The sequence below is a fragment of the Salvelinus alpinus genome, chromosome 31 (genome assembly GCF_045679555.1).
Source record: "Salvelinus alpinus chromosome 31, SLU_Salpinus.1, whole genome shotgun sequence".
NCBI classification, from domain to species: domain Eukaryota; kingdom Metazoa; phylum Chordata; class Actinopteri; order Salmoniformes; family Salmonidae; genus Salvelinus; species Salvelinus alpinus.
Genome location: NC_092116.1, coordinates 17,145,674 through 17,173,283, shown reverse-complemented (window position 1 = coordinate 17,173,283; position 27,610 = coordinate 17,145,674). Strand labels below are relative to the sequence as shown.

Here is a 27,610-nt window from a genome sequence, read left to right as displayed (position 1 = left end):
CACACTCCAACACTCAGACATGTAAAGAAGAATTTGTGTTTATTGAGTCCTAATCACAGGGACAATCGAGCTTTCCCAGAAGCTTGGATTGTGCGTAAAAACGGCAAATTCAGAGGAAGGGTGTGATGTGTCTGCACTCAAAGAAAATCAAGTTTAATGCATTAGGGATAGCATACACAGACAGTGTGTAGGTACACATCTTTTTAATTCAAGACAGCATTTGTTGGGAACACAGACGAGCAGCAGGTGCTTCTAATCACTCAACCAGATCAGAGGCAGCAGAGACTCACAGGTAGGGATGTTCTCTTGATAAGTGCTTGAATTATACATTTTCTGTCCTGGGTAAGTGTCAGGGTAAGTGTATGGGGTAAAAAAAAAATGTTTTTTTCTTTAGGAATGTAGTGAAGTAAAAGTTGTCAAATATAAATAAAGTAAAGATACTCCCAAAAAATATTGTAGTACTTTACACCACAGATACAGACTATTGAGCCACTGACGTGCGATTCTTTCTGCGTTGGACAGCCATAATGATCTGTACCAGGATCCTGTATTTGTTGTTCTTCAAGTTGTCCTTGGCCTTCTTCAGGAGGTATTCGATCTCAGGCGCACCGTAGTGCAGCTGTAACGTTTTGTACTTCTCCCTCTCCTTCTTAATCTCCTCCTCGCCTAGGAAGAGAACAGAGAACCTTACAACACAACTTTGAACATATTGAACACAGAGGGTTCTATTTACAGCTGGGGTGTTAAGGTGATGCTAGTGTCAAATACACGTACGTTTGCAATTTCGTCATGTAAAAACTGACCCACTGTCATTTTCCTGCCCTAACACCAGGTTAAGCAATTTACCTGTTTTATATCAGCTCCTTGCAATCATATTTAGAAGTTATCTATAACCTGTAACACCTGCATGTTTTCCGTTTCATATGTTCAAAACACAAGCCCTCCCTTAGACCTACTATAACGAATGATGGTTCAACAGCAATGAGTGTCTTTTTTTTATCCTGCCGATTACATTTTACATGTATTTAAAAAATAAAAAGATTGGTTGTAATAAAATTAAACGAAAAACAAAATCTTATTAGAATGATTCACCTTCCTGGTTTTATGGTTACAACGTCTGTGCCGCGCATGCAATACAACTTCTGGAGATGTGTGAATGCGATCTGATCTGTAAAATGGTTCCGATTCTGTTCATAAAACATACTGTACCTATTTGGGAGCAGTATAATGGTGAGTGGACATTCTCCCTTTATATTGGATATTTGTCCTGCTACTGTGAAAAGTTTGGATGTGCGTAAAACTCTCCATAGTCTGCGTTGTTTTAATATTATGTGCCCACTGGGAGAAATGATGGTACCTGTAAGTGTGACATAGCCTATTTAACATAATAATTATTCGTTCTCTTTTTAGGCCTTATCAATAATTCATTTAGCTTATTGACAATGTTTGGCATATCCATGCTCAGCCATAATGTAATTTACAGTAAGCCTAGCCCCAATATCAGTGTGAATGCTATTGAAGCCAACCATGTAATTACTTTGAACAATGTGGACTGCAAATGGGTTCAAGTTAATTTATTTAGCAAAAGTAACGGATGTGAAATGGCTAGCTAGTTAGCGGTGGTGCACGCTAATAGCGTTTCAATTGGTTACGTCACTCGCTTTGAGACCTTGAAGTAGTGGTTCCCCTTGCTCTGCAAGGGCCGTGGCTTTTGTGGAGCGATGGTTAACGACGCTTCGTGGGTGTCAGTTGTTGATGTGTGCAGAAGGTCCCTGGTTCGCGCCCGGGTCTGGGCGAGGGGACGGACATAAGTTAAACAAAGATAGGTTATATTTTATATTTTGTTTATATAAGCCATTTATTGGAATTGGAGTTGACTTCAGGGCAAGACATAAAATACCTTAAATACACCATTTGAAGCAACCACATTTTGCCGTGGAGCACGTTCTGAAAACCCAGTCCTTTTGCACCAGCAGTGCGCTGATACTTTTTAGTTGTGAAAATAGCTCAAATATTTCTAAAACAACCCCGAACCTAAAACGCAGGGGTACTCAAGTACTATTTGAGAAGGTCCGGTCATACAATTTCCTAGCAGTGGCGTGTAGTCATGGATGCAACTATTTGACCAATAAAACATTTATATTTTATATTTATAAAATAATTTATGTTTCATCTCTCTCTGTGTTTTTATGATGTTTAAGTATATTTGCAAGTGGCTGAGTCTCACTGGAGAAATCATCCGAGCAGGGGAAACACTGCCCCACTGTCTCAGAATGTGTAGCCCATGTAGTAGCCTATATGTAGCTCACGTTAACTAGCTAGCAAACTTAGCTGGTTCATTGTTGCCCATGTGATGAAGTTAGGCTACTTAGCGAAACTACTTCCTAGCCTATGACAACAAAAAATAAAAGTGTACTGTATGTCAGATCCATATACCTGTAATGAAACAGCAGGTAGCAGGTATCGAACCCTCGACCTCCTAGCCCGAGGTCCGGTGCGCTATTGACTGTGCCGCAAAAACATGCTCAAGCGGCAGAGTCGATTTCCGTGATTATAAACCCATGGTCGTCACATACGTTTTCCCAAAATGAAAGAGAGGAGGATGGCATTGGCGTTGAACTAGTCTACAAGTAGGGTGATAAAAAAAAAGGGCCAATTATTTTTTGGGTATTTTTAAGTTTGTTTACAGTGTATTAAACTAAGCATATATAGCCTTGATGATCTTTAAATGTTTAAGTTGAAATGGTGCTTTAAAACTTCTTAGAGCTAGGCGTCTCTCCAGCGGGAGACCTGTCGACAACTTCCAGTGAAATTGGAGGGCGGCAATTCAAATAAATAATCATAAGAATTATGGATATTAAACATTTTGGTACATACAAGTGTCTTATATCGGTTAAAAGCTTAAAGTCTTGTTCGTCTAACTGCATTGTCCGATTTACAATAGGCTTTACAGCGAAAGCATGCCATGATATTGTTTGAGGATGGTGCCCCACATCAAAATATTTTTCAACAAGCACAGGCTTCATAAAATCACAAATAGCGATTAAATATTCACTTATTTTGAAAATCTTCCTCTGATTTGCAATCCAAAGGGTCCCAGCTACAACATGCATGGTCGTTTTGTTAGATAAATTACTTCTTTATATCTGTTGATGGAATTTATATGAATGACTAGAATATTCCACCCTGAAGCCGTATAATCGTATGAAATTGATTAGAATTATGTATAACCATAGTCTGTACAATATGTCTATAATAGTATCTGAATAACAGACTGTCTGAGCAAGATTTGGTGCTGACCTTGGCTGGGGGCCACTGAGAGTACTTCCCAGGGTCTCCCTATCTTGAGGGAGGATGGGGAGTAAGTCTCACGGGGTCCCCTAATCTTTGTCAGCTGGGTAGCAGGACATTGTGTGCTAATGTTAGTGTGAATGTGTGTGCGTATGTTTGTGTGAATGTGTGTGCACGAGAAGCCAGTGTAAAATGAATTGTCTTGTACAACAGAGGAGTGCGCTCTCGTAAATAAACTTTCTGACTATCGTAGCTGGGCCTCCATCTGATTCATTTCAACCAATTTCTTACAAATTCTGGGTTTCAGGCTGAGTAGTTAATTGAATTGGGTTTATGAACATTGAGAACATAATTCTCGTGACAATATCCCAAAAGTCAGTTTAGTTGGCGCCATCGATTTGAGTAATCCACTCGTTCAACGTGCAGAGAAAGGAATCCAAAAAGCTACCGCTAAACTTTGTTAAAACAAGTCAAAATATGTTTCTATTTAATCCTCAGGTACCCTAAAATGTAATTAACCTATAATATTTAATACGGAAAGAAGTATGTTCAATAGGAAAGCAAAATTAGCAGGTCCGTGCCCTCTTCGTTGCGTGCGCACAGACTGATTTCCAACTCACTAAAACTCAGAATTCTTCCTCGTTTGGGAAGAAACAAGCCTGAATCCTAGAATCTAGTGGAACAAATCTAGTGGAAGCCATAGGAATTGCAATCTGGGAGCTGGATTTGGATATGACCCAATACGTTCCATTGGAAGAGCAATTCCAATATATTCCAGTTGGTTTTTCTTTGGATCTTCTTCTACCATATCAATTGTGTTATAGTCTCATACAATATTTTAACATTTCTACAAACTTCAAGGTGTTTGCTATCCAATGGTACCAATTATATGCATATCCTCGCTTCTGGGCCTGAGTAACAGGCAGTTTACTTTGGGCACGTCAGTCAGACAGGAAGTGGAGAAAAATAGACCCTGCTCCTGTTGTCTTTGTGATGACTTGCTGTAACTCTATGGTTCTAAATAAGTAGTTTAGTAAACTGTCAAAACATTGACTTGTTTGACCTTGCTGTAGGTGATAACTGGATGGTTATCGTCAATTATCTGCGCAGTAATAAACCCCCGCCTCGCAACCAAATCGACCCCAAACTGTTTCCCCACCTGTTGTTGGCAGAGAGAACATTTTGAAGTTTTAAATTTAATTTCTACACATTTGTCCATGTCTTATGTGTGTTTATGATACCTGGGATCAAAGCCCGACTGAGTAAAACAAGTTTTGTAAGTATCTGTGTTCTAAGTCTCTTGGCTCTATTTTTAACAAACCTAGTGCCATGGTAAATCTAAGCGTTGGCGGTAGCACTATAGCAGCCATACTCAAATGCGGTCCGGATCCAGACCCATAACAGGTTCTATACGGACCGCGGGTCCGAGTGTGACAACCTCCCACTCTGTCTGCCGAATTATTTTTCTTTGCTCTTGTTTTCCTTAATAGGATGTCGGTGGGTGGAGCCGGGAGGGTTGTCAGGGAAATGGGACACACCTGGGCTTGGGTGTGTCCCGAGGATAAATTCACCTTTCCCCCGTTCATTGAGTAGACTCACTCCACGCAGACACACTGTTATTTTTGGTTGTGGCATTTTGTGGGTTGTTTGTTTTGGCACCTTTCAACAGCCCTCATTATCACCATCTATGTACGCAACCACTCACTTACATAAGACCACACCCCATTGTTAACTGTATATAGTTTACCTCAGTTAATAAATATATTTTTGTTATTCCATGATCTCTGCGTTGTTTCCCTTTTTGTTACAGGCTACGAGCCGGTTCGTGACAAGTGGTGGGATAATCTGGGATTATATGGTTGGTTCCTAGACATTTCTGCATATAATATTTTGTTGCATTATAAGGGATTAATGCTAATTGGGATGCACTTTGGTTGGTATTCACTGCATAGTCTTATAAGTGTTTGGTATAGTGCCTTAGAGAAGTATCAGTGATTTTGGTCGTCCTGTGACGTCATCAAATGGTGCGTTGCATGGAAAAGTATGCCAGTAGGCCTAATTCTAGTCTCGTTAACTTAACTGGTAAGTATATTTTGTTTGGGAGAAAATGTGGAGTTAGTGTTTGATAAACTCTGTAGCTGCTTGTTTGATAAACTCTGTAGGTGCTTTGTTTTCAGCTTTTGGTACAGCTGTTTTGAGTTGCGCTGTTTGGTAAGCCCAGTGTTGGTTGCCTTTGTTTGTTAAACTTGCCGCTGGGGTGGATAATTGGTTGTGTGCTGCGTTGGAGAGACTAACATTTAGTTTCCAGGCCCCTGCACAGGCTAGGAATTCTTGCTCTTCTCACTGTTGGGATAATGGTTCGAGTAGAGTTCAATCTGCTGTGTACCTCCAATGAGAGATTTGGGTAGGCTAGTGCCACTTGCTACCCGGAGCTATAGCCTTTCTTTTCCCTTGTTAGGCTTAGTGACATGTTCCACTTTGAAATACGTTGGGCACGGTTATTTTGTTTGTTATTTTTGTGTGGTGTCTGTGTACGGAGCAGTTGTCTCGGGGCACATCCGTGCAGTTTTTTTCTCCATGCCAGCGGGCTACAGTGCATAAATACACACCGCAAATCCACATGAAGACAAAGATTGAATTATTGTAGGATTTGGGGAAGCTCCTTATGCATCTCATCTCTCTCCTGTGGTGCCCAGTGTGATTTGCATTTCTCTTGTTGTGGTCTGGTGTGCTCAGCAGAGGGGAAGAGCAATATTATTTTTTGTAGTTACTTGTGACTATGGCATCTAATGTAGACGAGTTCATTCACATTCCATCAGAGGAACTGTTAGAATGATGTACTAAAGAACAGCTGATGAAGATCACTAATCACTACCAGGTTGAAATTGATATTGAAGGCCAATCTGATGGAAAGTGGTATACTCAACATTACCACTGTGGCAGCCTCTGACAAGGACTCACCACCTCCCCAGCAGTCTCCCTGTTTTGTTACAATGGCCTCTCCGTCTGTTAGCCTTAGTAGTCTTCCTTTTGAACAGCAGAAAGAACTGCTTCTGTTACAGCTAGAGCATGAACAAGCTAAACTGGAGCATGATCGTGTTAAGTATGACAAGGAATTGGAATTAAACAGGATTTGGTGCGTGCTAAAATCAAGCTGCAACAAGAGAGGCTAGAATTAGTTAGGGAAGGAAAGCTTCCGGGGGAGAGTTTGCTTTGGGAAAGTGACCCTGATTTACCTTGGGGTTGTTCCTCTCTCGGTCGTGCCCCGGACACATTTGATACTGTTGAAAACGTACGGCTGTTGCCAAAATATAATGAGAAGGACCCTGAGACATTTTTTGTTGTTGTTTGAGCGTGTTGTTGACACTAGGCGCTGGCCTGATTCTGATCACACTTTAATGTTACAGTGTGTGTTGACTGGTAAAGCGCAGGAAGCATATTCAGCTCTTGGTGTAGTCGACAGTGTCAGGTTAAAACGAATTGATTCCTGAGGCTTACCGCCAAAGATTTAGAATTTTAAAAAAGGCTGATAAACAGACTCATGTTGAGTTTGCGTGAGAGTTATCTTCACAGTTTAATTGCTGGTGTTCCGTCTCTGCGGTTACAACTTTCCAGGGGCTGTGTGATCTGATTATGCTAGGGCAATTGAAGGACACAATCCCTGATCGTGTAGCTGCGTGCATTACCAAACAAAAGTGAAGGTTGTCTCTGAAGCTGCGGTTTTGGCAGGTGAGTATGTTTTGACTCAAAGTGGCTTTGCAGAGCCCCGTAATTTGGAGTGAGTGGGGGCATTCGGAGAGATTTGGTTCTCGCCCACTGAGACACTTTGGTTTACGGTCAGAGTTTCATTCGTCTAGGGTTGACCCTGGCTCCCATGGTAAAGCTGACTTTAGTCAAGTGTCACTACTGTCAGGGAACAGGTCATTGGAAAAACGAATGTCCTGTTCTCAGGGCTAAGGGTAAATGCAGTAGTCGTGCTAACGTTAAACCTTAGCCTAAGGCATTAGCAGTACCTGTCCATCAGTTCACTCTTTTCAGTCCATCTCATGTCCAGGGGCATGTGAAAGCTCCACTTGACCCAGATTATTTAACTTTCATTACAGAGGGTTTTGTTTCTCTGTTAGGAAGTAACGACCCAGTGACAGGGACGATCCTGAGGGACACAGGTGCCTCTGAGTCATTTGTTAGTCTGTGTTACTCTTCTCTGCTGAGACTGATTCAGGGAATAGTGTTCTAATTAGGGGAATCGGGTTGAACACTGTCAGTTCCATTGAATAAACTGATGTTGGATTCTGAACTGGTGAAAGGCAAGTTTGTGGTAGGGGTGCGTCCTTCGTTGCCTATTGAGGGTATCAACGTTATCCTTGGGAATAACGCTGGTGAGCGTGTATGGCCTGTCGTGTCTTCATCTCTGGTGGTTTCTGCTAAGCCATCGTTTGTAGGGATTCCCGATGAGAGCGCAGTGTTTCCCAGAGGTGTTCTCTGCATGGGCGGTGACTCGTTCCATGATCATTCCATCTCGATGTGCGGCACATCAGGGGTACTGATAATGTCGTTGCTGACATGCTCTCTCGTGCGCGCTGTTCCTGAACACGTCTGGTCCTATTGATCGGTGGACACGTTCTCATACGCGTGGTCCCCGAGGGTATGCGTATCGTCCACGTGACTGGCCACTGTTTATTTAGTTTATTTTGCATTGTACTGTCGCTCCTGTCATCTGTTCCCTGCTGTCCTCATTTTCTTATTTTCTCTTAAAGGTTGCTTCCTGTGCGCAAAGGTTGCTGAGGTCTGGGGAGGATGAGGTTGGCTGGGGCAGGGTGATAGCGTTTACCAGGGCAGTTTTTTGTTTGTTTACGTTTGGTTAGTGTGATGTTCCGGGGTCCTTGGTGGTCCCCGGTTTTATGGGGGAGGTGGGGGGGCATAGCCAGGGACACCCCTCATTATCACATCTACGTACGCAACCACTCACTTACATTACTGATTACTGACTACACACAGTATTGTTAATTGTATATAGTTTTCTTTAGTTAATAAATATATTTTTGTTATTCCTTGATCTCTGCATCGTCTCCCTTTTTGTTACGGGCTACGAGCCGGTTCGTGACATGAGTGTTAAAAATTACAATAATCATATATAATTTTTTACACTCCGGACCCGCGGTCCGTATTGACCCCGGATCGGGCTTGAGTATGGCTGCTATAGTGCTACCACCAACGTTTAGATTTACCATGGCGTGAGGGTGTTAAAAATAGAGTCCAGAGAATTAATACAGATACAACACTTAGAACAACTTAGAGACTGAGACAGAGACTAACATGCTGACCGCTCGTGTCGAGTGCAGTATCCAATCATTGCACCCACAATGCTCGCCCGCTGCAAGTTCCGCCTCTCCCATCTCCTCATTGGTGTTTAGGAGAATATACCCACGTGGGTGATTGAAAGATGAACTGAGGTCTACACTCCAGTCCGGTAGTGGTAATGCACCTTAAAGTGCATTACGGGAGGTAGCCTAGTGGTTAGAGTGTTGGACTAGTAACCGAAAGGTTGCAAGTTTGAATCCCTGAACAAGGTAAGCATATGTTGTTCTGCCCCTGAACAGGCAGTTAACCCACTGTTCCTAGGCCGTCATTGTAAACAAGAATTTGTTTTTAACTGACTTTCCTAGTTAAATGAAGGTAAAATAAAAATACTAATGCCATCATAAAAAGCAGACAGTTGGTGCAGATAAACAAGAAAAAGACATGACACAGAGATAAAAAAGAGACAGGGAAAAAAAGAGATGTCAGAATAGTGCTTAGTCGTAGAGACAAGGATAAAAGTCAGACGCAGATAGTCATCATAGTAGTCAGTGTCTACAACTGACCTTGGCAGTTCTGCAGGTTGAACAGGGGCAGGTGCATGATGGTGGGCTCTTCAGGGTGTCGCCCCTCAAAAACGTAGCAGCCCTGCGGATGGTCTTTCTCCACCCTCACACTCTCCTTCACTGGGGGAAAGGGGAGCTTCTGCTGAAGAGCATACTTTTTGGCACTAAACACCGTCTGTGAGGAGCGGGATCAGTAGTATGGTTATGTCGATGTCCTTCTAACCAGCCCCTAGTCCCTACTCCCTAGACACTAATCCCTAGTCCCTATTTCCAAGTCACTATTACCTACTTCCTAGTCACTATTACCCGGCACCTGGTCCCTAGGTCAGGGGTGTCTCTCATTCCATGGCTGGCTGAGTGGCTGCAGGTTTTAGTTTTTTCCTTTCAATTAAAACCTCCACAACCAGGTGAGGGGAGTTCCTTACTAATTAGTACCTTAATTTATCAATCAAGTACAATGATGGAGCGAAAACCCACAGACACTCAGCCCTCCGTGGAATGAGTTTGACACGTGCCCTAGGCCCTACGTCCTAGTCACTACTCCCTAGCCCCTACACCCTAGAGAGAGAGCAAGAGAGGGGAGAGAGAAGACAGAAACACAATTAGACCTAACCAAATCATGAGAAAACTAAAATATAATTACTTGACACATTGGACAGAATTAACAAAAAATCTGAGCAAACTAGAATGCTATTTGGCCCTAAACAGAGAGTATACAGTGGCAGACCCAAACTTAAGGAAAGCTTTGACTATGTACAGATTCAATTAGCATAGCCTTGCTATTGAGAAAGGCCGCTGTAGGCAGACCTGGCTCTCAAGAGAAGACAGGCTATGTGCACACTGCCCGCAAAATGAGGTGGAAACTGAGCAGCACTTCCTTACCTCCTTCCTTACCTTCCTTACCTCCTGCCGTATGACCATATTAGAGACACATATTTCCCTCAGATTACACAGATTCACAAATAATTTGAAACAAACCCGATTATGATAAACTCATATCTACTGGGTGAAATACCACGGTGTGCCATCACAGCAGCAAGATTTGTGACCTGTTGCCACAGGAAAAGGGCAACCAGTGAGGAACAAACACCATTGTAAATACAACCCATATTTATGTTTATTTATTTTCCCTTTTGTACTTTAACCATTTACACGTTGTTACAACACTGTATATAGACATAATGACATTTGCAATGTCTTTATTCTTTTAGAATTTCTGTGAGTGGAATGTTTACTGTTCATTTTTGTTTATTTCACTTTTGTATATTATCTACTTCACTTGCTTTGGCAATGTTAACGTGTGTTTCCCATGCCAATAAAGCCCCTTGAATTGAATTGAGGGTCACTACTATCTAGGCACGTCATGTTCTTCTGAAAGGCTTGAATAGGAATAAACATTGTGTGTGTGTGTGTGTGTGTGTGTGTGTGTGTGTGTGTGTGTGTGTGTGTGTGTGTGTGCTTGCCTCAAAGGGGTCTCCCTCGCTGAAGTCCAAGGAGATGATGAGGTCAACCTCCCTGGATGTGCGCAGGATGGGGGGGTAGGGAGAGTTGATCTTTAACCCAGCGTCTACCAGATGAATCTTCTCTTTGGATGCCATGCTGCTCGGGACGTTAGTATCTGGGGAGATAGAGAGGGGGGGAGAGGGAGAGAGAGAGAGGGGGGGTAGAGAGAGAGAGTGAGAGTAGAGAGAGAGAGTGAGAGGGCGGGGTAGAGTGAAAGGGGGGGGGGTACAGAGAGGGGGGAGAGAGATAAATGGGGGGTACAGAGAGAGAGGGGGGTTAGAGAGATAGGGGGAGCGAGAAGAGAGAGGAGAGAGAGTAGAGAGAGAAAGAGAGAACCAACCAAGAAAGCTGCTATTTTGGAGGGAAACATAAGATCCTGATGACTGATACTAGTTATGCTATCATGTTAGGAAGAGGTCTGATGTTACTGTACCTTGGATCTTGAAGAGGAAGTTGGACGTGGTTCCCCATTCCCATTTTTGGACCAGCGGGAAAATGTTCTGTACAATCCACAACCCTGGGGGAGACACACGCACCAATTTCAAATAATTCATATCAATTGGTCAAAAATAATCTCAGTGATGGAGAGAGTATACAGTCTGTTCTGTATCCTTCCTTTACTGGAATATACACACACCTTCCGTTGTAATCATACTGAATGGAAAGTAAATAGAATGGTAAGTACATACTGAATGGAAAGTAAATAGAAAGGTAAGTACATACTGGATAGAAAGTAAATAGAAAGGTAAGTACATACTGGATAGAAAGTAAATAGAAAGGTAAGTACATACTGGATAGAAAGTAAATAGAAAGGTAAGTACATACTGGATAGAAAGTAAATAGAAAGGTAAGTACATACTGGATAGAAAGTAAATAGAAAGGTAAGTACATACTGGATAGAAAGTAAATAGAAAGGTAAGTACATACTGGATAGAAAGTAAATAGAAAGGTAAGTACATACTGGATAGAAAGTAAATAGAAAGGTAAGTACATACTGGATAGAAAGTAAATAGAAAGGTAAGTACATACTGGATAGAAAGTAAATAGAAAGGTAAGTACATACTGGATAGAAAGTAAATAGAAAGGTAAGTACATACTGGATAGAAAGTAAATAGAAAGGTAAGTACATACTGGATAGAAAGTAAATAGAAAGTTAAGTATATACTGCATAGAAAGTAAATAGAAAGGTAAGTACATACTGGATAGAAAGTAAATAGAAAGGTAAGTACATACTGGATAGAAAGTAAATAGAAAGGTAAGTACATACTGGATAGAAAGGTAAAGGTACGTTTTTTCTTGAACTGCATTGTTGGTTAAGGACTTTTAAGTAAGCATTTCACGGTAAAGTCTACACTTGTTGTATTCGGCGCATGTGGCAAATAAAGTTTGATTTGATTTAATGAAAAAAAACATTACCATCGGAGATCCAGGAGTTTATTATTGACACTTTGTCTGGCTTTTCCGATGTTCTCATCGACTCCATGTCCATCCTGGAATCTGCAGAGATTAAGACAAAGATTGCCTCATGGTCTGGCATGTATCACACGGTTTGAAAAAGCACATGATAAAAATGAAGCTTCAGACGTCATTGATGTTATACTTTTGATAAAGTAATACACGCATCGGCTGCTTAGAGACTTGGACACATGCCTCAGAGCTCCAGTATCAAACCTAACATCACTAGTTAAGGTTAGGCATTAACTTGGAGTGATTAGGATTAGGATTAGGCATTAACATTGAGTGATTAGGATTAGGCGTTAACTTTGAGTGTTTAGGATTAGGATTAGGCATTAACATTGACTGGTTAGGATTAGGCATTCACTTGGAGTGGCTTGGATAAGGGTAAGTTGTCAATGGGAAGTACTGTCAAAAATGTGCATTATCAACAAGAATTAGAAAGCAAAAACACTTAAAGGACTTTTGTCAAAATTGATCCGACGCTGATTTGAACTCCTGACGTTCAGGTTGCATGCAGGAACACGTATCCTATAAGTGACTGGGTGGCTGGACATGATGCTGAACCACAGGGGGCTGGTGGTGGGAGCAATCGGAACATGGGTTCACTGTAATGGATGGAACTGAATGAGAAATCGTACCACACACGTGTTTGACATGTGTTTGATACCGTTCCTCACGCCATTCCCAAGCATTACAATAAGCCGTCCTCAGATTTCTCCCTCCACCAGCCTCCCCTATTGGAGCTCTACTAGATACAGATGTCCACTGTTTATAACTACCTAGTACCATATACTCTTACACTAAGAACATATTACCACATAACCATACTGCATTTTACCCCAAACCTTCTGTAAAAAACTCAGCTCCAAGGCATCAGCTCAGTGAACTAACATGGTATTGAGTCATCAAGCCAGTCAGGTAAAAGAAGTGGCAGGGTGGAAGTTAGTGTTACCTGTGCAGGGTCTAATGCCTCTAAGAATAAAAGTACTACATAGTGCTACCTACCTATAAAGGGTTCTTCAGTTGTCTCTGTGGGAGAACCCTTTAATAACCTGTTTGGGTTTCATGTGGAACCCTTTTTCGTTCCATGTAGAGCCTATTCCACAGAAGGTTATAAATGGAACCTAATGGGGTTCGACAGTACATGGAACCCATAAAGGTTAGTGTTCTCCCACACGGACAGCCAAAGAATACTTTAGGAACTCTTTTTTTTCTGAGAGTGCAGGCTGTAGTTCAATGGGCTAACCTGGTGTTGGAGTAATAGTATGCCTTTGTTACCGTTGCAGGTGCAGCGTTTGTCCTTCCAGTCTTTTGTCCAGCTGTCTGAGGTGAGGATGAGCTCCAGACTGACTGTCTCTATGAACTTCTTTCTCTCCACCAGGCTGGTTCTCTTCCACCTCTCAGAGTCCATGTTCCACAGCATCTCGCCCTTACTGCTCACAATACCTAGAGTCATTATGCACATTATCACACAGTTCATGATAATGGGGTATTTTTGTGTGTCTTTTTGTGTGTATTTTTGTGTGGTGATGACTTCCCTTGTCTTCAGTGGATCTGGGTCCTCAGCATACTTGATCAGCTCAGACACACACCTCACCACTCGGGAGGGCACACACTCACACACCTCCTCTTCCTCCCTCATAATGCTCTCGTGCCCTGCAGAACAAAGCAGGTTGGTCAGGTGTAGCAGAGGTGATTTGGAAACACAACCTCCTCTCATGATGAGGTAACCCTGTCTGAGACATGTAAATCTCAAGTCCCGCCCTCGGACCTTGAGGATGTCCTCTTGGCCAATTCCATTCCTGCTATTACAATGAGCCTGACCTCCTATAGCTTCTCCCACCAGCCGGCGCTGGTCAATATACCTCCCCACACCAGCTGGAATGCGGTTTTAACCAATCAGCATTCAGGATTAGACCCACCCGTTGTTTAATGTCTAGTATTGTCTTGTAGTTTGTCTGCTATTGTCCCGTAGTTTATTGTCTATTATACAACGGGTGGGTCTAATCCTGAATGCTGATTGGTTAAAACCAGTTTCCAGCCGGTGTCGATTCCACGGCTAAATCTATGACATTAAAATAGCTATTTACTCTGTTCCATCTGACTACGTAATCCACTGTCTCATCAGCCCAGCCAGGCAATTTATAAACTTGATCTCTACTATAAAAAGCATCTAGACATAATCTCACATTTAGACTAACATTTAGTTTTCAACAGCAGAGATTTGTATAAACCTTGCTGTCTATCTGTTTGTATAAACCTTGCTGTCTATCTGTTTCAATATACCAATTCGATCTCCAGCTGCCCCATAGTAATGAACGAGTATACAAAGAAATATCAATTGAAAACAGGTCAAACAAAACAAAGTGCAACTAGTTTGCAGTCTTTTCAGCTTCAGTATGAAGTGATTTTGTTAGCTGTCTTGTTGGATAGATCCTCTGAACAACAGTGGCCTTGACACGTGAGCAAATGTCTATGCCATGCGAAATCGCGCCTCATTAGCCCACTGTTATGGATGTACCCAAATAATGTCACTAGAAAACAGCTTAATTAAACAAATGCAAATGCGGGTACATTGCTGTTATTCTGGCTTTTTGCCGTGACTGTAATTAGCCGTAATTGGCTAGTTAGCAAGCAAGGGATAAGAACGTCCAAAACTTGGATCCCTCCACAGTCTCATAGAGGATCTAGATAATTTTTCTAACCTCTCTGGATTACAGACAAATTGTGATAACTGTGTGTGATAAATATTACGTATTGGATCACTAAAGAATACTACTTTTACATGACCATGTAGTTTACCAATAAAATGGTCCGACGGTGATGTGGATATACTCTGTATAAATATCCAGAAAGAAAGAAATGATCTCATTCCAATCATTTTAATAGAAAGTTAGCAAAAATAGATAAAATCTTGCTACCATGAAAAGGTAAATACCTTTCTATTTGTGGAAAAATTACCCTGATTAACTTTTTAGTCATTTCCCAGTTTACCTATTTGCTCATGGTCTTGCCTACATCTAGCCAACAGGTTTTAAATTATATGAGACAAAAATATAGAATTTTATTTGGAACCGCAAGCCAGACAAAATTAAACAGGTCTATTTATATAATGAATAGGAATTTGGAGGGCAGAAATTATTAAATATTAAAGCATTAGACCTCGCACTAAAGGCTTCAGTCATACAAAAGTTATACTTAAATCCGAACTGGTTCTCTAGCAAATGAGTAAGAATGTCTCACCCTATATTCAAAAAAATACCTTTTCCCTTTATTCAGATTAACCTCTCACTTTCAGTTATTCGAAAATATTGCTATTTTGCAATCAATCAATCAAATGTATTAATAAAGCCCTTTTTACATCAGCTGATGTCACAGAGTGCTATACAGAAACCCAGCCTAAAACCGCAAACAGCAAGCAATGCAGATGTAGATCCACGGTGACTGGGAAAAACTCCCTAGAAAGGCAAAAACCTAGGAAGAAACCTAGAGAGAAACCAAGCTCTGAGGTGTGGCCAGTCCCCTTCGGGCTGTGCCAGGTAGAGATTAAAACAATAATCTTGGTTGTTTGCAATTTAAATGTAATCCACCAGAAAAGACAGAACAAATAATACACCAAATATTGTGGTTAAACTCAAATATACTAATTGATAAAAAAAACATTTGTTTAAAAATAAATAAGTATCATCTTGGTAGATGATATCATAAATACGAGTGGTGGAGTTATGTCACACATGCAGCTAACAAAAACATGGAAATGTCTACTCTACCCAAAATTACAACTAACTAATTGCAGCATTACCACGAAAATGTAAGGAACTTTAAAAAAAAACTGTACTTAACTAGGCAAGTTGGTTTCTTGAGGATAGGGTGCAGAGTTTTCACTTAGGGAAAAATAGCGTGCCCAATTTCAACTTCGTGCTACTCATCCCCAGAATATAAGATATGCATATTATTAGTAGATTTGGATAGAAAACACTCTGAAGTTTCTAAAACTGATTGAATCATATCTGTAAGTATAACATAACTTATATAGCAGTCAAAACCCTGAGGACTAACTTTTTCATTTTTAAGTTCCTGTATGTTCAATGGGTTATTATGGGCAAACCAGAATTCTAATCACTATCCACGTAGTTCCTACTGCTTCCACTGGATGTCGCCATTGTATGGAAAAAGGTTAAGGTTTTTCATTAGAAAATTGAGAAAGATATTGACCCGGAAGTGGAGTGACGTCTTGTGTTTATGTTTGAGAGTTGAGCAAGACTTGAAAAGTACCGTGAGTTTGTTGATATCCTGTATTGAAAAGATTGACCCGTCTTCAATTTGATCGATTATTAACGTTTACAAATACCTTAAGTTGTATTACAAAAGTACTTTGAAATGTTTTGGCAAAGTTTAGAGGTAATTTTTTAGATATTTTGTCGTGATTTTGCGCAAATTGAACGCTGTTTTTCCTGGTACAACGGCGCCAAATAAATGGACAATTTGGATATATATGGATGGAATTAATCGAACTAAAGGACCATTTGTGATGTTTATGGGACATATTGGAGTGCCAACAAAAGAATCTCGTCAAAGGTAATGCATGTTTTATATTTTATTTCTGCGTTTTGAGTAGCGCCGGCATGGTTGAAATAGTCAACAAAGAGAGTGTAGCCTTTGTACTATCATCAGATAATAGCATCTTATGCTTTCGCCGAAAAGCCTTTAGAAATCTGACATGTTGGCTGGATTCACAACGAGTGTAGCTTTAATTTGGTATCTTATATGTGTAATTTAATAAAGTTTGATTTTATAGATTTTTTTTTGAATCTGGCGCTCTACATTTTAACAGGCTGTTGGGACGCAAGCGTCCCGCTATCCCAGAGAGGATTTATTAAGAACAAATTCTTATTCACAATGACGTCCAAACCCGGACGACGCTGGGCGCCTCCCTATGATACAGCATGTGTCACCTCTAGCACTGAGATGCAGTGCCTTGGACCACTGCGCCACTCAGGAACCCATCATTGGTTAAAGAAAATTGTGATAAATAAAAAAGTATCAGTTTCATTTAAGGACCAAAAAATTGACAGCCGTGCCATATAGATTGCGAAAAAGTTGGGAAGAGATTTCTGACGTACCGATACCATGGCCCATGGTTTTTGAACTGATACGCAAAATGACGCCAGATTCAAAACTTTTCAATTTAAATTATTATACTAATTCTTGCAACGAATAGAATATTATTTATATGGGGGATACAACCTTCCCAGCACTGCAGATATTGCTGTGAAGAGGAGGATTCATTGGATCATTTGTTTTGGTACTGTCCATATGGTCACAGGTCCAGGAATGGTTGAAGAATTGCAATATTTACCTGCCCCTGCCCCTGCAGATGGCACTACTGGGCGATCTGAAAAGTCAGTCAATTGATCAATAATATAATAATACTTTTAACAAAACTGTTTATTTTCAATTTACAATCTGTAAAAACTATGGGAATAGAAAGGTTCAGAACATTTGTGAAAGATCACAGCACAGTAGAGAAATATATGGCAAATAGAAATCCAATATGGATGGTGTTAAGAGATAGATGGAAGGGGTTAAATGGAGCTGAAGGTTGGGACTAATAACAACTAACAACTAACTAACTAACAAGATAACTAATGTAAAACATACTGTGCCCGTAAAACGTATACAGGTTAAGAACTGTTTTGAAAAAGTACAGTTTGAAAGATATGGCAATTAGAAATCAAACCGGATGGACATCAGAAATAGATGGGAGAGGTTGAGAGTAGAGGGACAGGAGTAAAAACAAAAGAATATATATATATAACTATTGTAAAATAGACTGTGTCCATAAAATGTATATAGTATGTATAAGCTGGAAGTAGAGGCCTAAGCGTTGATGTTCACTAGTTTGCTCCAATTGGGGGAGGGGTGGTAGGGTAATAAAGGAAATGTATATATTTTATAAAGGTACTGTATATATGTATGTGTGTATATATATTTTCTAAAATATATATGGGGGATTGGAAGCGATGAAGACAATTATATTGATGGAAGCTGTAATCTATCTGCAATATTAAAGCTGATCACAGCCAGTATGGCAAAGGAACATTTAGAACAAACGACTGGGTCACGCCCATAGATACAGAACAAAAGGACTGAACGACTGGGTCACGTCTCTAACAACTTAACCGACCAGCCGGCTTGGGTAGCAGCCCTAGATTTGTGTTGCGACTATATCTTGTGGAAGGATGAAATAGTATTAATAAATTCATGATTTTTTTTTTTTTTATTATTTTTAATTAAAAATATGTCAATCATTATTTGAATATGTAGCTAACCCATTGTATAAAAGTGATTAAGCCCTTGAAAAGCCGGTGTTTGGAGGATATAGTGGCACAGTTTGCCGACCCTCGGCTTTGTCTCGAGCCTAACAACTCCCGTGCCAAAATATCCTCCAAACACCGGCTTCACTTTATCACTTAACTTTTGGCCTGTAGTTTATTGTCTACTATTATCCTGTAGTTTGTTTCATGTATTGTCCTGTAGTTTATGGTCTAGTAGTGTCCTGTAGTTTATGGTCAAGTAGTGTCCTGTAGTTTATTAGTGCCCTGTAGTTTATGGTCTAGTAGTGTCCTGTAGTTTATTAGAACCATGTAATTTATGGTCTAGTATTGTCCTGTAGTTTATTAGAACCCTATAGTTTATGGTCTGGTATTGTACTGTAGTTTATGGTCTAGTAGTGTCCTGTAGTTTATGGTCTAGTAGTGTCCTGTAGTTTATGGTCTAGCAGTGTCCTGTAGTTTATGGTCTAGTAGTGTCCTGTAGTTTATTAGAACCATGTAATTTATGGTCTAGTATTGTCCTGTAGTTTATTAGAACCCTGTAGTTTATGGTCTAGTAGTGTCCTGTAGTTTATGGTCTAGTAGTGTCCTGTAGTTTATGGTCTAGTAGTGTCCTGTAGTTTATGGTCTAGTAGTGTCCTGTAGTTTATGGTCTAGTAGTGTCCTGTAGTTTATGGTCTAGTATTGTACTGTAGTTTATCGTCTAGTTGTGTCCTGTAGTTTATGGTCTAGTAGTGTCCTGTAGTTTATGGTCTAGTAGTGTCCTGTAGTTTATGGTCTAGTAGTGTCCTGTAGTTTATGGTCTAGTAGTGTCCTGTAGTTTATGGTCTAGTAGTGTCCTGTAGTTTATGGTCTAGTAGTGTCCTGTAGTTTATGGTCTAGTAGTGTCCTGTAGTTTATTGTTTAGTAGTGTCCTGTAGTTTATGGTCTAGTATTGTACTGTAGTTTATGGTCTAGTAGTGTCCTGTAGTTTATGGTCTAGTAGTGTCCTGTAGTTTATTGTCTAGTAGTGTCCTGTAGTTTATGGTCTAGTATTGTACTGTAGTTTATGGTCTAGTAGTGTCCTGTAGTTTATGGTCTAGTATTGTACTGTAGTTTATGGTCTAGTAGTGTCCTGTAGTTTATGGTCTAGTAGTGTCCTGTAGTTTATGATCTAGTATTTTCCTGTAGTTTATGGTCTAGTATTGTCCTGTAGTTTATGGTCTAGTAGTGTCCTGTAGTTTATGGTCTAGTAGTTTCCTGTAGTTTATTAGAACCCTGTAGTTTATGGTCTAGTAGTGTCCTGTAGTTTATTAGAACCCTTTAGTTTATGGTCTAGTAGTGTCCTGTAGTTTATGGTCTAGTATTGTACTGTAGTTTATGGTCTAGTGGTGTCCTGTAGTTTATTTTCTAGTAGTGTACTGTAGTTTATGGTCTAGTAGTGTCCTGTAGTTTATTAGAACCCTGTAGTTTATGTTCTAGTAGTGTCCTGTAGTTTATGGTCTAGTAGTGTCCTGTAGTTTATTAGAACCCTGTAGTTTTTGGTCTAGTAGTGTCCTGTAGTTTATTGTCTAGTATTGTCTTGTAGTTCATTGTCTAGTATTGTACTGTAGTTTATGGTCTAGTAGTGTCCTGTAGTTTATGGTCTAGTAGTGTCCCGTAGTTTATGGTCTAGTGGTGTCCTGTAGTTTATGGTCTAGTATTGTACTGTAGTTTATGGTCTAGTAGTGTCCTGTAGTTTATGGTCTAGTAGTGTCCTGTAGTTTATGGTCTAGTAGTTTCCTGTAGTTTATGGTCTAGTAGTGTCCTGTAGTTTATTGTCTAGTATTGTACTGTAGTTTATGGTCTAGTAGTGTCCTGTAGTTTATTAGAACCCTGTAGTTTGTGGTCTAGTAGTGTCCTGTAGTTTATTAGAACCCTGTAGTTTGTGGTCTAGTAGTGTCCTGTAGTTTATGGTCTAGTAATGTCTTGTAGTTTATTGTCTAGTATTGTACTGTAGTTTATGGTCTAGTAGTGTCCTGTAGTTTATTAGAACCCTGTAGTTTATGGTCTATTAGTGTCCTGTAGTTTATTGTCTGGTATTGTCTTGTAGTTTATGGTCTAGTAGTGTCCTGTAGTTTATTAGTGTCCTGTAGTTTATGGTCTAGTATTGTCTTGTAGTTTATGGTCTAGTAGTGTCCTGTAGTTTATGGTCTAGTATTGTCCTGTAGTTTATGGTCTAGTAGTGTCCTGTAGTTTATTAGTGTCCTGTAGTTTATGGTCTAGTATTGTCTTGTATTTTATGGTCTAGTAGTGTCCTGTAGTTTATTAGTGTCCTGTAGTTTATGGTCTAGTATTGTCCTGTAGTTTATGGTCTAGTATTGTTTTGGAGTTTGTTTTACATTTTTTGTGTCTCTTTTTGATTGAAGGTGATTCTCTTCGTTGTTGTTGTTTCTTTGTGTGTCTGTACTGGGTCTGTTCCTGGGTTGCAGGCTAACTGGCATGCTGTACTATAGCTTACCTCCAAATAAGATCCAGATCATTTTTACTACCTCATCAATGTTCTTCTGCTTGTCTGCAAAGGCACTCCCACAGATACCTGCCCAGCAACAACAAACAAACAACAATAAATTGATGTGTGGGTGTGTGTGCACGTTTGCTTGTACATGTGTATGTCTGTGGGTTCCCCACCTTGCAGCAGAACCATGTCCATTTCCTTCCTCTTCTCTCTCAGAGTACCACCTTCAAACTTGCTCCCAAGACAGGAAGTGGGGACGAAAGCGCCCAATCCGGAGAAGCCGCTCTCGTGGGGGGTCATCTCAAACCATACCCCTACAGAAAATTGGTAAATTACAGAAATTTACATTCATTGGCTTTGTCTGAAATGACACTGTATTCCCTATATAGTGCACTACTTCTAAACAGAGCCTGACTGGGACTCAGACTAATGCTTGGCTTGCTTTTTGGGTGTCTACAGATGAGTGTTAGTTCATATTGCATGAGTTGTTTATATTATTTATATTGTTCTTGCACTGTGAGACAATTGTCTTTGTAAAAAATGAAATGCATGTCAGGGTTGTGTGCGGAGAATTATCGGAGTCAAGCGCAGGACACAGGTGTTGAGCGAAACAATTAATTGCAAAAATTCCACAAATGGAAATAATCACAAACACAACGTATAAACCACAACCACTAACGCACAAACAATCACGGACAAAACAGAAATGAAAGCCAGAGGGTTAAATAGGGAACATAATAGGGGAATTGGAACCAGGTGTGATTAATAGAGACAAAACAAAACGAAACTGAAAAATGGATCGATGGTGACTAGAAAGCCGGTGACGTCGACCGCCGAACACCACCCGAACAAGGAGAAGGGCCGACTTCGGCGGAAGTAGTGACAATGCAATTACATTTGATTGATTGATGCTGCGTTCACTATGCACTCGGAACTAGGAAACTCAGAAAGTTCTGAATTTCCGAGTTTGCATGAACCCTGCATAAGTCACCTTTAGTGTCATCCTGTCTGCAGCAGTCCAGTTCTATGGCGCTGTAGATGGGGTAGGGTTTGTTGATGTGAGCATCTTCAGAGAGACAGCGAGTGTGCATCTGATACAGGAGAGAGAGAACAAGGGGGAAGAGATGGGGAGTGGAGAGATGGGGGAGGGGTGTGGAGAGACAGGGAAAGATGGGGGGAGGGAAGAGAGAACAACGGTGGTGAAGAGATGATGGGGGGGATAATTAGCCCAACAGAGACAAATACACACACTGGCAGACAGACAAATACACACACACACACTGGCAAACAGACAGATAGACACGCAAACACACACACAACCATACACTGACCTCTTTCATGAAATAGGATGCAGTGATGGCACCCCAGAAGTCGGTGAGGTTGAAGTCCTGGTTTAGTTCTTTCCTCAATTTCAGCCAGTCCACAGCTTTGCTCAAGTCCCCTCTAGGACCCCTCAGCTTCTTTATCAATTTATCACAACACTCACTCAACGACAAGGCTGGAGCGCTGTACAGGGATGACATGCACCTGTGTGTGTGTGGGGGGGGGGGGGGGGGGAGAAGGAGAGAGCAAGATAACTAGCATATTCAAAATGAACTTTCCTGCTAAGAACAATAGTAAGTGTGTGTGTGTGTGTATACCAGGTGGTGCCTGACCCCCCACACATGTAGAGGAGGCTGCCCAGCAGGTCGTCCTGTGCCAGCTGATGCAGAGATCCCAGCATGCCCACTGCTGCCCTCTTTCCTCCACCTGACCCCAGCAACGCTATGTTAGGAACATCTGCCTGAGAGATGGGGAGAGACAGAAAGAGAGAGATATAGAGAGAACGAAAGACAGAGAGACCGAGAGAGATCAAATCTAAAGGATTTCACATCAGTATCCCATCATACAGTGTGTTATATTAGGATGGGGGGGGGCTAACAACAGGCAGCTGGAGACATGGGAGTGGGCTCCATATGTAGTTGGCTGTGGAGACAGGGAGGAGTTAGAGAAAGAGCACATGTGCGAGAGAGTGATTGAAAGATAGAGAAGACAGGACTACCCACCAGTTCACAGTCGAAACCCTGACCTTTCAGCCACTTCTTAATCAGAGTCTTCCTCAACGTCACGTATTTTCTCTCCTCATCATTGATGGAGTGAGACAGACGCACAGTCTGACAGAATGAACGAGAGACAGAAAAAAGATGATGCAATTTGGTTTAACTGAGCCATAACACTTCTAAAGTAACATAGTATTTCAATGAAAGGTTAGTTGATTCTGACAGCTTATACTCTCACTCTGTCAGGAAAGTATATTTTATTCCTTAATTCTGGATGCGTATTCATAGCTATGTATTACAGTACGGTGTGGTATGTTACAGACAAATGTCATCCTCTTAATCTGATGAATGTCTTATGAGTGTGTACACTATACAGTACCAGTCAAAAGTTTGGACACACCTACTCATTCAAGGGTTTTTCTTAATTTGTACTATTTTCTACATTGTGGAATAATAGTGAAGACATCAAAGCTATGAAATAACACATATGGAATCATGTAGTAACCAAAAAATAGTTAAACAAATCAAATGATATTTTAGATTCTTCAAATTAGCCACCCTTTGGTTTGATGACAGCTTTGCACAATCTTGGCATTCTCTCAAACAGCTTCACCAGGAATGCTTTTCCAGCAGTCTTGAAGGAGTTCCCACATATGCTGAGCACTTATCGGCTGCTTTTTCTTCACTCTGTGATCCAACTCATCCCAAACCATCTCAATTGGGTTAAGGTCGGCTGATTGTGGAGGCCAGGTCATCTGATGCAGCCCTCCATCACTCTCCTTCTTGGTCAAATAGCCCTTACACAGCCTGGAGGTGTGTTGAGTCATTGTCCTGTTGAAAAACAAATGATAGTCCCACTCAGCGGAAACCAGATGTGATGGAGTATCGCTGCAGAATGCTGTGGTAGCCATGCGGGTTAAGGTTAAGTGTGCCTTGAATTCTAAATACATCACAGACAGTGTCACCGGGAAAGCACCATCACAACTCCTCCTCCATGCTTTACTTTGGGAATCACACATCCGGGGATCCGTTCACCTACTCTGCGTCTCACAAAGACACGGAGGTTGGAACCAAAAATCTCATCAGACCAAAGGACAGATTTCCACCGGTCTAATGTCCATTGCTCGTGTTTCTTGGCCCAAGAAAGTCTCTTCTTCTTGTTGGTGTCCTTTAGTAATGGTTTCTTTGCAGAAATTCGACCATGAAGCCCAGAATCACGCAGTCTTCTCTGAACAGTTGATGTTGAGATGTGTCTCTTACTTGAACTCCGTGAAGCATTTATTTGGGCAATCTGAGGTGCAGTTAACTCTAATGAACTTATCGTCTACAGCAGAGGTAACTCTGGGTCTTTCTTTCCTGTAGCCGTCCTCATGAAAGCCAGTTTCATCATAGCGCTTGATGGTTTTTGCGACTGCACTTGAAGAAATGTTAAAAGTTCTTGACATTTTCCAGATTGACTGACCTTCATGTCTTAAAGTAATGATGGACTGTCGTTTCTCTTTGCTTATTTGAGCTGTACTTGCAATTATATGGACTTGGTCTTTTACCAAATAGGGCTATCTTCTGTATACCACCCCTACTTTGTCACAACACAACTGATTGGCTCAAACAAACAAATTAAGAAGGAAAGAAATGTAAATGAAATGTAAATGCATTCCAGGTGACTACCTCATGGAGCTGGTTGAGAGAATGCCAAGAGTGTGCAAAGCTGTCATCAAGGCAAAGGGTGGCTACTTTGAAGAAGCTTGATGTTTAAGACTTTTTTGGTTACCACATGATGTAATATGTGTTATTTCATAGTTCTGATGTCTTCTCTATTATTCTACAATGTAGAAAATAGTAAAAATAAAGAAAAACCCTGGAATGAGTAGATGTGTGCAAACTTTTGACTGGTACTGGACATAAATATAATGAAATAAGTTTCCTTTCATTATGATACAATTTGGAGATCTTCATATTGACAGCAACAGAAAAAGGGCTTTATTCAATATATATTTTAGCGATACCCGCAATGCAGTAGCATAGCATTTCAATAAGAAGGTATTTTATAATATTGTGTGGTTTCTTTCAGACAAATGTCATAATCTATATTGTGATGAGTTTCTTACCTTAGGAGTATCTCTTGGTTGTGACATTGTTCTCACTGAGTCCACTTAAGCAGATCCTTTAAACACAAACCAATCCCTTTGTTTGTATCCATGTCATAGGGTCAGAAAACTCTTGATAAGATCTTATTCGTAGTAAAAATACATTAATAATAATATTACTGTGATTGTCAATTACCCTAAATTATCACATTTGGGTCTAAGGACTTATAGTACTCAGTTGAAACCCAAAGACATTCTAATATAATTGTTTTCATGTCCTAAACACATCTATCAATGTGACTTCAAAACTAGAAGCCAAAGACTAGACTGATTTGAATAAAAGTCACCTGCATCATTCTATTACACAACAATCAATCCCATTTATTTATATAGCACTTTTTACAAAGACAGATTGTCACAAAGGGTTTTATAACAATATCATATATATATATAATCAATAAAATACTAAAACTACACACAAACGCTACATGCAGTGTATAGACAGAGAAGTCTTACCAGAGATGTATAGTGTAGTACAGCAGACTAGTCCAGTCTTAATCTTCACCTCCAGTTGATCTCCTCTTGATCTCCACACTCTAGTCCCGTCCTCTTATATAGGCCCAGTTACACACCCACACACACACACACACTGGGAGTGACAGATACTGGGATAATACGCAGGAGACACTTAACTGTTGCTCAGTAACACATAATTAGTGACAAATCCTTGGGGAACAGGAGTGGTAGGATTGTTTGGGGCGTATTTGCTTATACTGAACAATACCAGTAGACCTACACCTATGCCCATTTCACGTTCGCTAGTACCAACATGACATGTCACTTGCCTCAATTTCTTTTTAATGTCACTCAATCCTCAGTGTCACTCAGCATTCCTGATGTACCTTAGATGCTGCTACAGTATATACAGTATTTGCCCTGACTGCTATGTAAATACTGTGTAGTCAAGTTGCAGCCGCAGTAGCGATTTTACTTGGCTTTGACGGCCTTCTCAGTCTTCTTGGGGAGCAGCACTGCCTGGATGTTGGGCAGCACACCACTCTGAGCGATGGTCACGCCGCCAAGCAGTTTGTTCAGCTCCTCGTCGTCACGGACGGCCAGCTGCAGGTGACGGGGGATGATACGAGTCTTCTTGTTGTCACGGGCAGCGTTGCCGGCCAACTCCAGGATCTCAGCAGTCAGGTACTCGAGCACTGCGGCCAGGTACACTGGTGCGCCAGCGCCCACACGCTCGCCGTAGTTGCCTTTGCGCAGCAGCCTGTGCACACGGCCCACGGGGAACTGGAGTCCGGCACGGGAAGAACGTGTCTTTGCCTTCGCCCTGGCCTTGCCTCTGGTTTTGCCTCTTCCGCTCATATTGGTAGCTTCAGTATGTCACAGAAAGTATTCTACTTCCGGCGCCAACAGAGATGGCCGCCTCGCTTCGCGTTCCTAGGAAACTATGCAGTATTTTGTTTTTTTACGTGTTATTTCTTACATTGGTACCCCAGGTAATCTTAGGTTTTATCACATACAGTCAGGAGGAACTACTGAATATAAGAGCAACGTCAACTCACCATCATTACGACCAGGAATATGACTTTCCCGAAGCGGATCCAGTGTTTTGACCCAGGACAATGGATCTGATCCCAGCCGGCGAACCTAAACAACGTCGCCGTAAAAGGGGAAAACGAAGCGGTCTTCTGGTCAGGCTCCGGAGACGTGCACATTGCGCACCACTCCCTAGCATACTACTCGCCGATGTCCAGTCTCTTGACAACAAGGTTGATGAAATCCGAGCAAGGGTTGCCTTCCAGAGAGACATCAGAGACTGTAACGTTCTTTGTTTCACGGAAACATGGCTCACTCGAGAGACGCTATCGGAGTCGGTGCAGCCAGCTGGTTTCTTTACGCATCGCGCCGACAAAAACATCTTTCTGGTAAGAAGAGGGGCGGGGGGGTATGCCTTATGATTAACGAGACGTGGTGTGATCATAACAACATACAGGAACTCAAGTCCTTCTGCTCACCTAACTTAGAATTCCTCACAATCAAATGTTGACCGCATTATCTACCAAGGGAATTCTCTTCGATTATAATAACAGCCGTATATATTCCCCCTCAAGCAGACATATCGATGGCCCTGAACGAATTTCATTTGACTCTATGTAAACTGGAAACCACATATCCTGAGGCTGCATTCATTGTAGCTTGGGATTTTAACAAGGCTTATCTGAAAACAAGACTCCCTAAATTCTATCAGCATATCGATTGCTCAACCAGGGCTGGTAAAACCCTGGATCATTGTTATTCTAACTTCCACGACGCATATAAGGCCCTCCCCCGCTCTCCTTTCGGAAAAGCTGACCACGACTCCATTTTGTTGCTTCCCGCCTACAGACAGAAACTAAAACAAGAAGCTCCCTCGCTCAGGTCTGTTCAACGCTGGTCCGACCAATCTGATTCCACGCTTCAAGACTGCTTCGATCACGTGGATTGGGATATGTTCAACAACAACAACATTGACGAATACGCTGATTCGGTGAGCGAGTTCATTAGA

The 27,610-nt window shown here is 41.2% G+C and overlaps 2 protein-coding genes across 2 annotated transcripts in view; both read right to left on the bottom strand.

The window, feature by feature from the left end:
- Positions 1-26,427, bottom strand: part of LOC139561650 (histone H2AX-like) — a 58,549-nt gene extending 32,122 nt beyond the window's left edge. The window contains exons 1-2 of the mRNA XM_071378894.1: positions 26,045-26,427; positions 25,299-25,309 (exon numbers count right to left, since the gene is read on the bottom strand). Coding sequence (XP_071234995.1) covers positions 25,299-25,309; positions 26,045-26,427 — 394 coding nt within the window. The remainder of the gene's footprint in view (positions 1-25,298; positions 25,310-26,044) is intronic.
- On the bottom strand, positions 23-25,683 carry LOC139560993 (cytosolic phospholipase A2 gamma-like). The gene is made up of 15 exons (XM_071377785.1): positions 25,570-25,683; positions 25,075-25,130; positions 22,973-23,080; positions 22,568-22,710; positions 22,259-22,454; positions 21,919-22,018; positions 21,101-21,241; positions 20,931-21,008; positions 17,476-17,511; positions 13,395-13,772; positions 12,075-12,155; positions 11,092-11,175; positions 10,619-10,773; positions 9,156-9,330; positions 23-666 (listed from the first exon to the last, which is right to left on the bottom strand). Exons 2-15 carry the CDS (start codon positions 25,099-25,101, stop codon positions 482-484), a joined length of 1,887 nt encoding a protein of 628 aa, XP_071233886.1. The 5' UTR covers positions 25,102-25,130; positions 25,570-25,683; the 3' UTR covers positions 23-481.
- Positions 26,428-27,610: the final 1,183 nt, after the last annotated feature.

Bases quoted from the DNA above. Each gene is read 5' to 3' on its own strand.
- LOC139560993 (XM_071377785.1), bottom strand. From the start codon at position 25,101: ATGTCACAACCAAGAGATACTCCTAAG. The intron at 10,774-11,091 runs GTACAGTAACAT...CTATCTCCCCAG, and splicing joins CTTCCTCTTCAAGATCCAAG to ATACTAACGTCCCGAGCAGC. The intron at 9,331-10,618 runs GCAAGCACACAC...CGCTCCTCACAG, and splicing joins GCGAGGGAGACCCCTTTGAG to ACGGTGTTTAGTGCCAAAAA.